This window comes from Propithecus coquereli, unplaced genomic scaffold, assembly GCF_000956105.1.
Source record: "Propithecus coquereli isolate 6110/MARCELLA unplaced genomic scaffold, Pcoq_1.0 Scaffold147, whole genome shotgun sequence".
NCBI lineage: Eukaryota > Metazoa > Chordata > Mammalia > Primates > Indriidae > Propithecus > Propithecus coquereli.
Window position 1 is genome coordinate 6,259,631 of NW_012139080.1, and position 15,203 is coordinate 6,274,833.

Sequence of the window (15,203 nt, forward strand, 5' to 3'; positions counted from 1 at the left end):
TAACCTTTTGACTCTTGTAATACCATTTAGCTTAAAATATTGGAAAGCTGTACAAAGTATTTGCTTTATATCCTTATTCTGAATTTGTTTTTTGTAATTTTAAAATAGTACAGGTTTGTTCACACCCAGCATCATCACAAACATGTAATGTGTTTTTTTCCAGCTCCATTATAATCTTATGGGACCCACCGTCTTATATGTGGTCCATCATTGAGTGAAAGGTTGTTATGTGGCACATGACTGCAGTTCATTGTTTTTATCTTCCCAACTGTAGTATAAACATGAGAAAAGGGACTTCACTTTCTGAATACCTGACAGCATGGAGTCAGCTCAGTAACATCTACTCATTTAATTAACACAGTATGGATTTTTTTTAAGATGTAAAAAGACATTCTAATAGCTAAGAGTCATCCTAGGGGAAAACTGAATAGATGAGGTTAAACAAGGCCCCTACCAGGAGAGACTGCATGGTGAGGACACAGCATGGCTGAGGATACACAGGAACTTTGAGGTGGCAAGTTGGAATGTGGTAGAAATTGATTTGTCTGATATTTGCAGTATTAATCTAAACAAGCTGGTATATCAAATGCTTCCACATCTGAGAATAGGGAACTAGAACTGGTTGCTTTTGCAATAAGAGACCATAAAATAAAACTGAACATTTTCATTATCCTACATCTATCAAAGGTGTTAAAAAATTTTTGCTTTTGAAGAGATGAAGTGACTTTTCTGAAATATTAAACCAGACCACCCATGCACTCATTCACACTATAAAGTTTTTTCTGGAGTCCTGTGGTCCCCAACCCCTGGGCTGCCCACCGGTCTGTGGCCTGTTAGAAACCTGGCCACACAACAGGAGGTGAGCAGTGCGTGAGCCAGGGAAACTTTATCTGTATTTATAGTTGGCTCCCCATCGCTCACCATCACCACCTGAGCTCTGCCTCCTGTCAGATCAGCAGCATCGTTAGATTCGGCATTATGGTGAGTTGTATAATTATTTCCTTGTGTATTACAATGCAATAATAATAGAAATAAAGTACACGATAAATGTACCTGAATCATCCAAAAACAACCATCCCCACCCCCTGCCCAAACACTCTTCCATGAAACTACTCCCTGGTGCCAGAAAGGTTGGGGACCACTACTGTAGTCTACTACTGATACTGCCTTCCATTTAAGAAAATATATCAGATTTTGGAGAATTGTAAAGTTATTATCTAACAGCTCTCTGAATTTCTAAACTACTACAATAAAGATGCAATACCTGCAACTTCTGTTTAAAATTCAAACATTAAGTCAAGTGTGGTGCTCTATTTTGGTCACAGACATGTCACCTGTTGACTTCTAGAGTAACTTTTGAATGATCTCTTCTCAAAAAAACCAGAGCAAGGATACTGATAAACCAAGATTGTTCTTTACAGGAAAAACAGACAGTTGTATACTGTTGGTTGAGCTCACAGAACTACTTTTTTAAATGATACAGATGTTACATGTTGATAATGCAGCAGCTTTAGTTCTGGATAAAGGCAGACATGATACATTACCCTGTAGTATTGAAAGAGACAAATTAGTGAAAAGGCCAGGTTATTTCAGGAACTCTTATTCTGGCTTATCTCTTAAGGCTAAGTGGGTTTGTATCCTCTTTGTGTTTTTTTTTTTTTTTTTTTTTTTTTTTTTGAGACAGAGTCTCACTCTGTGGTCCCAGCTAGCATGCAGTGGCATCATCATAGCTCAAACTCCCAGGCTGAATAGATCCTCCTGCCTCAGCCTCCTGAGTAGCTGGGACTATAGGTGCAGCCAGGATGCCCCGCTAATTTTTTGTATTTTTAGTAGAGATAGGATCTCACTCTTGCTCAGGCTGGTCTCAAACTCCTAAGCTCAAGCACTCCTCCTGCCTTGGCCTCCCAGGGTGCTAGGATAACAAGCATGAGCCACCTCGCCACATGGATTATTTGTCAAATTCCATCACGCAAAAATAAGTATGTGTGGTGATTAGATTACTCATGACATCTAATCCAGGGTTGCTTAAGGAATCTCCAGATGCAGTCTTATTTGCAGGAAAAAAGGTCAAATTAATAATCCCATCACTCATGGCCACATCATTTGAGAGGATGGAGGAAGGTTCTTACACTAAGAATTTACACTAAGAATTTATTTTAATTTTAAATGGAATAACTACCAGTTTAATTTTGGATAAAACCAAAAGACCAAGGCCAGGGGTTTGATACCTACTTGATGATGTTACACAAGTTTTTGTTTCGTTGAAACAGCTCTCAGCCCTCTCTCCATTGTTGCCTTGGATCATGCCTTCATCCCAAGGGAAGCCAGTTGTGTGAGCATGGCTGCCTGGAGAAAGCTCAGAGTGCACACATACCTGCCAAGCACATGGCCTTTGGGGCCCTGTATGCGAGGAGGAAAGCATTGTGTTTATTTTTTTGTTTATGATGACATCCCATCTCATTCCACAGAAGGTTTAAGGCAAACCACCATCCTTAATCCACGATTTGAAAGCTTGATTCTTTAATAGGAGATGAACAGAAAACAGCTAAGAACAATGAAAGCTGTGAAAACAGTTTTAAAAGTTGAACTAACAGTATTTTATTTCTCAGCAACTCTATGTACACTAATTAAACATGAGATGAATAGAGTATTAATTGAGAAAGCAAGAGAAAATTCCTATCAACCCCAAGACTGGGACACAAAGGGAGGTTGGAAAAGGACTTAGATAGAGTCTTAGACTTCATACCCTTCTTCTGTTGCCTTTTCTGGGTGGAAAAGTTAAATCTTAGTGACTGGGTAAAAAGATAATCATACATGAAGAATATTCAAGTTGGAGGTGGCAACATGAACGCAAACAAAGTGCACCTTCAGTGACTGCAGGGGCACAGTGAGGCGCTATAGCTCACCAGGTACAAGCTCCATAACTTCTCTCGACCCCACTTTCCTCTCTGAAAATGAGGGAGTTACATACAATGATCTGTGAGGCTCCTGCATCCCAAATCCTGTGGATTCTCCCACTTACCCTTTAGAAAGCCTCACTGAAAGTAAGTCATTAATGTGATTTTTGCCAGTCACATTCCCTAGTGGTAAGAACCTCTTTTACTATAAATATTAGGAACCAACTCAGGTCAAACCTAATGTCATTGTTATCACTGGGAACTACGGAATACATAGTCATTTTCAAAATTAATGTTAACCTTTGATTTTTAAATCAGTTTTGTGAGTCGCTTACCATAAGCAAAATGTGTAAACCATGACAAAAATAACTATTTCATTTCTCTTTCCAAACATTCCCAATTTGTAACACTGTATATATTGTTCAACATCAATTAACTTGTTTTTCTTTTACTGTAGTAATAAAGTAGGCCCAGATCTGTCAACACAAACCTGTCCTCACTGTGCTCTGCTACAGGTATGCCCTTGTCAAGCTCTGTTTGGGCCCTTTTTGTCAAAAGTATAACCCATTCATTGCTTTTTTTGGTAGTATGTACTTATTAGAGAAGATTTTGCTTTGCCTACACAAATGAAGCAAAGTAAGTATAGACCACAAATGTTCAAGTTACAAGACACTTAATAGTGTTTTGTACATTAAAAATGGCAGAGGTTATTATACAAGTAGTCTTTTTAAAAATTCTCACACAAAACAGCTTTGTATTTAGACTTGTTTAAAACTGTTGCTAATGATGTTTGTGTTAACAGTCAGTGCTCTAGGCCATTGATTGTCAGAATAGGAAGTACTGCACAAGTGCATAAGCCAGTCATTCACTGTGTATACCAGTGAGAACAGAAACCAGCCCAGCGTGTTCTGTTCAGAGAAGAGGACTCCAGAGGGGAGAAAAAGGAGTTCTCTGTAAAGTCAATCTCCTTCACATCAGAAGACAGACTCTTCCTACAGGTTGCTTTTTTTTTTTTTTTTTTTTAACACAGTTGTAGTCCAGAATAAAGGAGTACCACTGCTGCCACACTTGAAGGAGAACTTGTGCTCTATTTTTGGTGTTGATCTTCTCATGAAATACCTATTAGCCAAAAATTTTGACAAATTTTATTAGATAGTTCAAAAGTACCCCACAAAACCGTCTAAAAGTCCAATTTTTCCTACATAAAGTACGTACTCATTTCCACAATAATCATCTTTAGATGTACATTTTACTTAGTACATTTCACAGCTCTGAGTATCCAGTCCCTCATGAATATTTTGTAGTGATGTCTTCGGTCCTGAAGTAAAATATGTGAATTCCAGCTCAATTCAGAGTGTATGATTCCGCTTTTCACGCTGATCAAATAAATTTATGGCATCTCTTTTCTGATCTTCAGCAATAAAAACTAAAAAGGAAAAACTCACACATAACATTCTAATATTTTAACATCTTGAGCAAGCAGCCCAGGCAGGTCCCATTTTGCATAAGTTTCTAGAAAGTGTATCTCCCATACCAACACTATGATTTGGAATTGCATTCCTAATCAAGGGCAAGATGGCAAAAGAGACCATATACATATGGCCAACAGTGTTTCATGTAACAAAGTTAAAATACCCAAAGATTCCATAATTGTTTAAAACAGTAAAATAATGCCCCATGTCCTATAAAATGGACAAAATAAAATGTGCTTTCATTAAGCTTTAGTATAATCACAGCCCTCTTATATGGCATGACTCCCTTGCTACTGCACCTTCCAGGAGCACACGCAGCCTCCTGAAGAGCCATCCATGGCTTCAGACAGCTCCTGGTACTCCAAAGCTCCCCCTGGACAGAGCTGAAGTATGTGGTTTCCACCATCTGGTCTTACTCTATCCTTTGACACACAAAGGACATTTAATGACTATTAATTAAATGACTGCCATATTAAATTAATAGTGTCTTTTAAAGTCTCTAATTAAGTTCAAGCTAATGCCGTTTTCTTCTAATTTCCCTAGAGCAACCAGTGTCTTAAACTATTTCAAAGACATAATCTTAATGTTGAAGCTTATGTTGACATTTCTTGAACTTAACACTATTTCTTAGAAGAGCTGACAGGGCATTTATTTTTTTGCCTTGCCTACCTCACTTTGTTTAAAACCTTGCACAAGGTCAAGTCTTTAGGATACCCGAGTGTAGGGGATGCAAGATCACAAGGCTTCACTGCAAAGCCATGCATTTTGTAAGACACTAGGCCCATTTAAAAGGTTGTTAAAACAGATGTGACCAGACTGTGAAACATGCTCTTGAAGAACTGAAGTATACAAATGAGTGGAGTCAATGACCCCAAGAACAGAAAGATGGAGAGACTCTGTATTTACTTATCATTCTTACTGCTAATGTGTTAACCTTTTGCCTTTTTAAAAAAAATTACCTCAGAGTCCTTGAAAATAACTTAAAAATCAAGTTAGGACTTCCATTTCTAGAAACTCCAAACAACTGTGCCAATTAAAACAACTGACATCCTAGATAAATACAAAAGACAGTGTTTAAGAGTGCATGGCTGGATCAGACAAACACAAATTAAGGGACTTTCTACAAAACAACTGGGCCATTGTACTTCAAAAAAGATGAATGAAATGAATGATAAAGACAGAAACAGCTCCAGATTAAGGGACACTAAAGAGGTATGACAATAAATGCAGTGTGTATGATCCTGGATTAGATCTTGAATGAGAAAAAAGATTAGTTGGACATGCATTAAATTTGAATAAATTCTATGGGTTAGATAATAGCATTATATCAACATTAATTTCCTTATTTTGGTAGTTGTACTGTGGTTATATAAGATGTTAACATTTGGGGAAACCTTGATGAAGAATATACAGAAATTCTTGTTACTACATTTTAAAATCTAAATCATTTCAAACTGAAAACTTAAAATTTTTTTTAAAATACTAAAACATTAAGAATAATGCATTGCCCATATGGTAAAAAAAAGAAAGCATTTGCAAGGCCAAAAATGAAGGGGAAGCAAGCATCAAAGCCAGGATTGGCTCTGACACTGAGGCCTGAAGATACTAGGCTTCTCCCGTCACAGCTTCAAAAGGTGCAGGGGTACAAAAACCAAAGACTTGGGCTGCACTCAAGGTGGGGTGTCAAGTAGGGGACCACCCACATAAGCCAGACACCCAAAGGCTCACATCCCTGGTTGAAAGATAATGGGAAATAAAGCTGACCTGAAAATGGGACAGCAAAGAAAGCCTGTGTGTGGAATGGGGCGGGGCGGGGGTTTCTTAACCACATGAGGACTAACCACAAGATGTCTGAAGGTTTATAATTTGAATTCACATTTCCTATGTGATCCAAAAAACTTAAAGAGAATTTAAGGAGGCTGTGAGTTAGTAGTGCCCTCATTTCAACTGGTAGGGGCAAACCACCTTCTCTAGTGAAATATAACTGTAACTCAACCCTTAAAGACTTACCACAGAAAAAGTCCCAGGAAAACTAGTAGCTCAGTTAAAAAGCACAAAACACACAAGGAAACAAGTTATCGTGAATGAGCACCTGCAGAAAAAATAACTAAAAAACTTACCAGTTAAAGAGCAGATAAGGTATAGCTGAAGAAAACTTTGTGAACTGGAAGGTATTTCTGAGGAAATATTCTGAATGCAGCCCAGATAGGCAGAAATGGAAAATATGAAAAAAGAAGGTAAGAGACATGAATAGAATGAGATCTAACACTTTGAATCTGAGTCTGAGAAGGAATCAAAAGGGAAGAAGCATTATGCAAAGAGATGTCTGAGATTTTTTTCCACAGGGAATATCCTTACCAGCTATTAAAGAAAGCTGTTATGTTATACTTAGAATAGTATGGTACAGTGTGAATCCACAGAGCAACTAATGGAAGAGAAACAGAAAGTCCAAAAATAGACCCAAATACATATGGAAATTTAGTATTTGGTAAAGGTGGCATTGCAAATGGTGATTTGAAATGGTGTTAAGCCAATTGGATAGCCCTTTCGAAAGAGATCAAACTGGACCCATACCCTCAAGCCATACCAACATTCAAATGAACTGGATCTTAATATAAAATATGAAAGCAGAGGGTAATTCTGGAAAGATGGTAGTAACAGTGGAATAGTTTTTAAATCTCTCAGAATTCCTACATAAAGCAATTGAATTAAACTCAAAAATCATGGACATTTACAACAAAATTAGATGACAAGGAATCCTGCAGACCCTAAAATTCAAGCAGTTAAAGGGAAACTGTGGACAACCACTCGTGTGTTAGCAGCGTCTAAAAAAAACAAAAAAACAAAAACAGGGAAGCAATGGAGCATGTGATGGATGTGAGAATAGGAGAAGCCCAAACATCCAACAGGTATACATCAGCAAGTTTATGGGCCAACGGGAGAACTGCCCCTGGGAGTGGGAGGGGTCCTGCTGCTCTCATAGAAGGTAACCACAAGGCAGCCATGGCACAGGTTAAAGGGGCTGGCAGAGGCTAAGCCCATGGATTCCTGAAACTGACAGGACAGCGCTCCTTTCTGGGGTTCCTTCCCAGGCAGAGAAAAAGTGCTAAATGTGGAGGGAAGATTGCAGGACATGAACAAGAGAAACAAAGGAAACCGAAGTCTCAGATAAAAGTAGGCAAAGAAGCCAAAGAAGATGAAACAATTTGAAACTTCACAAAGGATAATAAATGCAATTGAGTGAAACCAATCAAATATGTTTATATCATTGTAAGTTATAATGATATTAATATAAAAAAGAGGTCACCTTCAGGGGATGATGGGGATGTAATTCATTATTCTGAAAACTGGTAAATAAAGAGAAAGAATCAAGCATTTATCCTGCCTATCCTATACGAACAATACCGCTGAAATGGCTATAAGAATATTCCAATTAACAAATGAAACACATGAATTAACAGACGTAGGTACTGAGCATCAAGTACTGAGCAACATCACAAAAAGAGCAACATCACACATTAGGTGCCTCCTGATGAAAGAATACATCACTACCCATCATCTGACCAAGGGCTTGAGCCTGAACCTGAGTCTGACCAAGCCTATGGATCCAGCTGCCAATCTGCAGAAAATAGAACAGAAGAACATGTGAAACTGGCCCAGGAATATACAATCAGCAACATTCAAACACTGGGAAACCACAGGTTACATGGCTTAGGTTTTTAACAAATTATAAAGGAAAGAAAGGAATGGAGGGGAAACCTGTAGATTAAGAAAGACTTAAAGACACATCAAATTTAAGAAAATGAACAAGACTATATACTATGGGATCCAGGGATGCCCACTTGGGTGATAAACCCGTAAATTCAAAAAAATGCTTACTGTAAAGGTGAGGAGAGCTGATACTCTTAGAGAGAGACGATGCTGTGACTGGGACAGGGGACACGGAGGGGTCTCTGGAGGGGCCAGCCAAGTTCTGTTTCTTGACTGGGGAAGCAGTTACAAGGTGTTCACCTTCGAAACCTCATTTGTTTCATGTGGTTTTCTAAATCTGTGTTTTACTTTGTAATAGCAACTACAAGTAAAACTGGAAAGCATTCTGGATGAAAACATATCAGACGAAAGCAAGGGTGAATTCTTTCCAACACTGAATAGGCAAGCCTCTCTAACTATGACTCAATATGCAGAAGCAATAAAAGATTCAAATGTTTGAAACTTTTGCGTGACAAACATACCAAAGGCAAAACCAAGAGAAATTGAGAGAAAGTATTTGCAACTTAACACCACAGATAAAGGGCAATCTCCCTAACATACAAAGAGCTCTTACAAATTAAGAAGGAAAACACCAAGAATCCGACAGAAAAATGAATTTTAAAAAAGGACACCATGAGTCCATAGTGATACTAAAACAAGTGTGTTGGGGTTGGGGAGGGAGTTCCTTAAAGAATGTCAGGTAGTAAATGCGCAAAGACAACAATTTAAAACGTCACCATTTAGGCAGTTCATCAATGAATGGTAAAGCCACACCATTTCAAAGCATCCTCTTCAAGATGACATTAATTACAAAGAGAAAATGGACCTTTACCATGGAGAGACCTGGTAGGTGCCACCTTAGCCAAGGCATCAACACCACCAGTAAGAAAAGCTGCCATTTTGTGTCTCCTGGTGGGAAGCAGAAGGAACAAAACTGTCGCTACAAAAATGTTCAACCTGAATCCATCATAAGGAAACAGACATATCTAAAATTTGATATATTTGATAAGACACTGGCCTGGACTCTTCAAAAATTCAAAATAATAATAAAGTACAGCTATAAAAGCTGCTTGGAAGCTCTGTGCATATATTAGAGCTTTTTCATTTGTGATGTAGACTGATCAAGTGGTGACCTAGCCATTTTGTTGGGTAGTGGCACTGAAAACAAATCCTCCAACGGACACCAGAGGGCTTGAGCCCCACTGAATATGCAGACTTTCTGAAAGGTCTTCATCACCTTGGGGTTTGCAACCCTCACCTTGCTCCACTGCCCTTACTTTCAAAGGCTCCTGAAGAAAAGACAGTCTCCTTGAAATGATCAATTACTTAAAATATTACTGCTGGGATTCGTAGGACAAAGTGAAGGACCAGAAAGAGAAAATGAAAGGGGATCCACTTCCCTCCCCCTCTCCCACTACCACCATCACCACTGTTATTACCATTTAGGTTTTTGTCATTCCCTGCAAGGGCTGCCTGCTTGTCTGTTTCAGATTCCGCTTCATTTTCATCCATGTTGTAGTCATCATCTCCTCCCGCTTTTTGCTGGTTTCTCCCTGTAAAATTAGCCCATAAAATATAAGCTGCATCATTTGTCTCTTGATGCCACAGGAACACCAGAGCCCAGGTGCTGGGGTTTATCCTGCTCATCCCAGTCAGATCTTTTTGCTACCTCTCTGGAAATGATAGGGACTCATGTGCTTGCTTCTGCTATAAAAGGCTATATTCCAGGCTGGAAGTGGAGAATCTAACTAGCTAACTAAAACAAAATCCCAGTTTTTTAAAGAAACAATCATCTCAAGGTGAAAGGTACCGCTGTTCTAGGAAACAACAGATTTCTAATTAATGACAACATCTCCTTTGAACAGCTCGTTGCTCTGAGAGAAGAAATGGAGTTGTTATAGTGTGCCCAAGGGTAAAACTGCCCATCATACTTACAGAATTACAGTGTTGATTACTACGTTCATCCCTAGAGAGAACAGCAACCAGAAAAGATCAGGACATAATGCATAGAGACCTATTCAAAGGGTTTAACCTGAACATTCTATATTTGTGTACAGATGGGTAAACAAAATCATTTTTGTTTTTTGAAAAGCATGCCAGGAAAACCAGCTCTAGTTCTATTCTATTTCTCTGCACTCACTGCCTGAGGTGGAAACAAAGCACAGGCCTGTGTGCCCAACAGATTTATTCTTCAAATGAGATCACTACAACTGCATCTAGAACCAGGTACACATCATGCAGGGCCTGCGGTATCAAAGGTCCACCTTAGCTGTTGCACTTTGCGACCAGCTGCTGAGTGGTCTGACACTTGAGCCCCACTGGCCGAGCTGCCCCAGTGTGCTCTCCCGCCCTCACACCATGAGCACCTTGCTGGGCAGGCATGGCTAAGAGAGACCCAAGCAGACCCAAGCAGGAATGCTGTCAGGGAGGCTGACAAAGTGCAATTCTCTAACTGGAGCTTGGGAGGACACATTCTTCAGAACGAGAAACTAAAGTGAAAATTAGATTGGAATCAGGGTAACTTCTGCAAATAAGCATATTTTCCAACTTTTGTTACTTGGTCTGCCCCAGATCTCAGGTGTCCTGTCTTCGGAAGTGCTCCTGGCTCAGGTAGGATGGAAATTTTCTACATCTTTAAGGGACTGAAATATATCTCAGAATATTCTGTTGATCTCAGAATATTCCCACACTTTATTTCTTTAAAAAGAAAAAGGTAAACCAAACCAGAAAGGTGGGGTTCACATGTCACTTTTCCTCAATGCTGAAATATGTGTTAACCTCCATCTACCCAATCATTCCTTCCTTCCCTCCTTCAATTGTTCATTCACCAGGCACTGACTGGCTATGTCTGCTGCACCAGACACTGCATGAGGAAGTGGAGATACAAAGACCAGGCATGGGGACTGCCTGCTAGGGGGGGATGCGCATTCCAGCTCATCCACCTGCAAGGTCCCCTTCACTTCCTATTAATATTGTTTCTGAAACCTCAAGCCCTAGAGTGTGTGCTGCTCTTCCTTGCTGACTCCCACTTGATAATGGATTAACAAACAGAGAGACAAAAAGGAACTACCAAATCATGAAGTGCTGTTAGTAAAATTCAAGGGGATCTGTCTGGTGTCAGGAAGGAGATCGAGAGGGCTGAGTGGCAGAAAGGCATGTGCGGGCAACCACGGGGCCTCTAACCCACCTTCCTCAGCAGCATCCTGCTCTTCCTCCTGCCCGTCGGGGATGACAAGCTGGTCCCGCTCAAGGCCCTCAGTCTCCTGATTTTCCTGGCTCAGCAACAGGGCAGCTGGTACTTGTGGGGTTCGGCTCAGTTCTCTGGCTCCCCCCAAGCCTCTTCTGCCCACAGGTCTGTCCTCCACAGCCTGCTCCCGGCCCGGCTCCTGTGGCAGCCCCAGGCTGTCCCTCTGAGGCTCCTTCTTGCTGACAAACTGGATCTCATTGGTTTCCTCTGTGTACAGAACAGTTACCTGTGACCTCACCAGCATTGAATTAAAACAAACAACAACAAAACAAAAACCTCATGCCACTCAATTCCCAGAGCTTTTCCGAGGAGAGGGGATGGGGTGGGCTGCATACAGGGGAGCAGGTGGGTAACTTATTTTGTAACCTCAGCAGCAGACTGCAGGCCTCTCTGTGCCTGCGGCTCACCTTCAGAACCACAAGGAAGAGAAAAGCACTTTAGAAAAAAGAAAAAACTGGACTAAATTAACTCAACAACTACAAGTGGAGGAGGGTGTGCTGCTGAGTTATCTGATCATTGTGTCCATCCGAGACAAGTACTTGGCAGCTAGGGCATGCCAGTCAAGCCAGGAGTCACTTACAGACAGTACAGCCCCCTTGGTTCCCAATGACAGCTACCTGGGACTCAGGCACCTCTCCCCTTAACACCAATAATCCCACTGATGTCCTGAATAAAGGTGCAGCCTGGACCTTTCTCTCATAGCTGCCAAAGAACAAGGCACTTAGTTTATAAGGAAAAGACATCACTAAGACAGAGGAGAAGCCCTGCAGCCCCAATTCCAGGTGCCCAGAGAGGCACTGCCCTGCCTCCTGGCAGCCCCACTGCCGAGCTCACCCACTGTCTCAAGCCACACGCTCTGCCCATGGAGTCTCTGTATGAACTGGAATACGTGAGCTGCTGCTACTTTTCCAAATTGAACAGGGCTATGGAGGGGGTAAAAATGCAACTTTCCACTTACCTTTCTCACGTCGACTCTTCAATTCCAAAGCCACCTCGGAACTAGGGGTCGGCATCTGGGACTCACCATCACCGGCTGTGTTTCTTTTCCCTTGTGGCACCTCTGCCTGTGGCAGGCCTGCTTCCTGCGGCCTGGGCTGAGGCTTGCTGAGGGTTTGGGGCTGAAACAAGAGCACAGGGTGGCAGGGCTCCGTGACCAAAAACCTTACAAGAACCCCACACAATGCAAAGCACCACCATATCCTTCCCACAAATAAGAACAACAACAAAAAACCCCAAGAAATAGCACGATCTGCTCTGGTCATGCCCCATTGCAAGGCCTAAATCAGAACACGTGAAGCTGAATCAAGGCCTCCCAGAAGGCACTTTCAATGTGGGATTAATAGCTATGCAGAAGATCAACAGGGGACAGGACATGAACACCACAATAACCCAACCAGACTGAACAAACATCTATAGAACACTCTACCCAACAAGAGCCAAAATGCACATTCTTCTCAGGTACATATGGAATATTCTCCAGGACAGACATATGTCAGGCCACAAAGCAAGCCTCAAGAAATTTAAATAACTAAAATCACACAAAGTATGTTATCCAATAACAACGGAATGAATTATAAATCATGAATCTTAAGAAATTCACAAACATATGAAAATTAAATACCATACTCCTAAATAACCAATGAGTCAAACAATAAATCACAGGGCAAATTAGAAAATGCTTTGAGACAAATGAAAACAAAAATACAACATACCAAAACTTATGGGAGGCAGCTAAAGTAGTGCTTAGAAGGAAACTTACACCTCTAAACACCTACATTAAGAAAGAGGACTTCCTTCCAGTTTTTAGTGCCTCACGTAAGGAGCTTAGAAGTCACCACTCAGTCCCGACAAAAACAAGTAAAAAGCTCAACAAACTGAAAAATCATCAACTCTTCTTGGATCCGGAAGAGACGTGAAGACACAGAGTAAATCACTGCCCCTAAGACTAGAGACAGACAGCCACATACAGGGAGTCGTGGCCTGCCAGGCCAGAGACTCGAGCAGAAACCACCGGGGAAATCAGTGTCGAGGGAGGAAAACCTGAACTGTAATTGATGAATTAACTGCTGGAGGCTTAGTGCGGACAAGCCTGAGAAAACACTTTTGTGAGTTTCACCTCCACGAGCTTGACCAGGTTTCTCACAGAGACCACTGGAGAAAAATCCCCTCATGTTTTCAGCAGTGGGAAGGGAAAAGGAACCATTTTGAAATAGGCCAGAGCACTCTGTTCTCCTTAACAAAGCCTGTCCTCAGGAGAAACTCAGAGCCTAACTTGCTAGGGTACGATCAGAGCCTAACTGACCTGAGGGAAGGGAAACACTCAATGCCAGTGAGCTCTTGCCTTCCATGTGGGAGAAGGGAAATGCCCAACCCCCAGCCCGTTCTCTAGCCATCCTGTCCCACGTAAGGGGTGGGGGAAGTGGATACCAACAAGTACATGTGAAGTTCACAGCCAAGGAGCAGAGGCTCTTTAAAAGACTAATCATAGAACTATAGAACACCTTCCTCCCCCCACAACATACCACCACATTACTAATGGCTTATATACAACAGTTCCTTTTACCCACTATATCATGTCCAGCTATCAAGAAAAAATTAGAAGGCATGCTACAAAGCAAAAACACGATTTGGAGACACAGAACAAGCATAAAAACCAGACATGGCAGACATACTGGAATTATCCGATGAAATTTCTAACAACTATGACAATATGCTAAGGGCTTTAATGGATAAAGTAGATAGTTTGCAAGAATGGATGGGCATTTAAAAAAAAGAATGAGTGGGCAATATGAGAAGAGAGATAAAAATCCTAAGAAAGAACCAAAAAAAATACTAGAGATAAAAAAGCACTGTAACAGAAATGAAGTATGTCTTTGATGGGCTCATTAGCAAAGTAGACACAATGAGGAAAGAATCTCTGAGGCTGAGTATATCTAAATAAAAACCTGTAAAACTGAAAGACAAAAAGAACAAAGACTGAAAAAAACAGAACAATCAACAGTTGTGGGACAACTCTGGTATGAGAATACCAGGAAGAAAAGAAAGTAACAGAAGTTACTCTGAAATATTTGAAACAGTGACGACTGAAGACTTCCCCAAATTAATGTCAAACACCAAACCGTAGATCAAGGAAGCTCAGAGAACACCAAGCAGGATAAACACTAAGAAACCTACACATAGGCATACCATTTCCAAACTACAGAACATCAAACATAAAGAAAAAAATCCTGATAAAAAACAAAATTTTTAAAAAAAATAATCCTGAAAGAAGCCAGAGGAAAAACACACATTACTTATAGATCAACAAGATAAGAATTACATCTGACTTCTAAGAAACCATGCAAGGAAGAAGAGAGTAGAGTGAAATATTTAAAGTGTTGAGGAAAAAAACCACCAACCTAGAATTTTGTGCACTGCAAAATTATCTTCAAAAGCGAAGGAGAAATACTTTCTCAGACAAATTGTGATTTGTTGCCAGTAGACCTGTCTTGCAAGAAATGTTAAAAGAAATTCTTTAGAGAGAAGGAAAATAATATAGGTCGGAAACTCAGATGTACATAAAGATAGGAAGAGCATCAAAACGGGAATAAGGTAAAATAAAACCTTTTATTTTCCTTATTCTTAATCTAACAGATAACAGTTTGTTCAAAATACTATTAGCATCAATATATTCTATTATGTATGCTGATTTATGTAACCTATGTATATCTGCCTGCCTATCTAGGTTTATACATAACTGAAATGAATTACAGCAATAATATAAGGGATAAGAGGGTAGGAATAAGGATTATTTTGTTACTACAAAGTCCTCGGATGACCTCTGAAGTGGTATAGTGT

General features: G+C 40.4%; 1 protein-coding gene across 1 annotated transcript in view; it reads right to left on the bottom strand.

Moving 5' to 3' along the window:
* Window positions 1-4,124: 4,124 nt before the first annotated feature.
* The window catches only part of GOLM1 (golgi membrane protein 1), a 56,379-nt gene continuing 45,300 nt past the window's right edge, over window positions 4,125-15,203 (bottom strand). The window contains exons 7-10 of the mRNA XM_012640059.1: window positions 12,325-12,484; window positions 11,307-11,573; window positions 9,559-9,672; window positions 4,125-4,323 (exon numbers count right to left, since the gene is read on the bottom strand). Of these exons, the coding sequence (XP_012495513.1) occupies window positions 4,247-4,323; window positions 9,559-9,672; window positions 11,307-11,573; window positions 12,325-12,484 (618 nt within the window). The 3' untranslated portion in view covers window positions 4,125-4,246. The remainder of the gene's footprint in view (window positions 4,324-9,558; window positions 9,673-11,306; window positions 11,574-12,324; window positions 12,485-15,203) is intronic.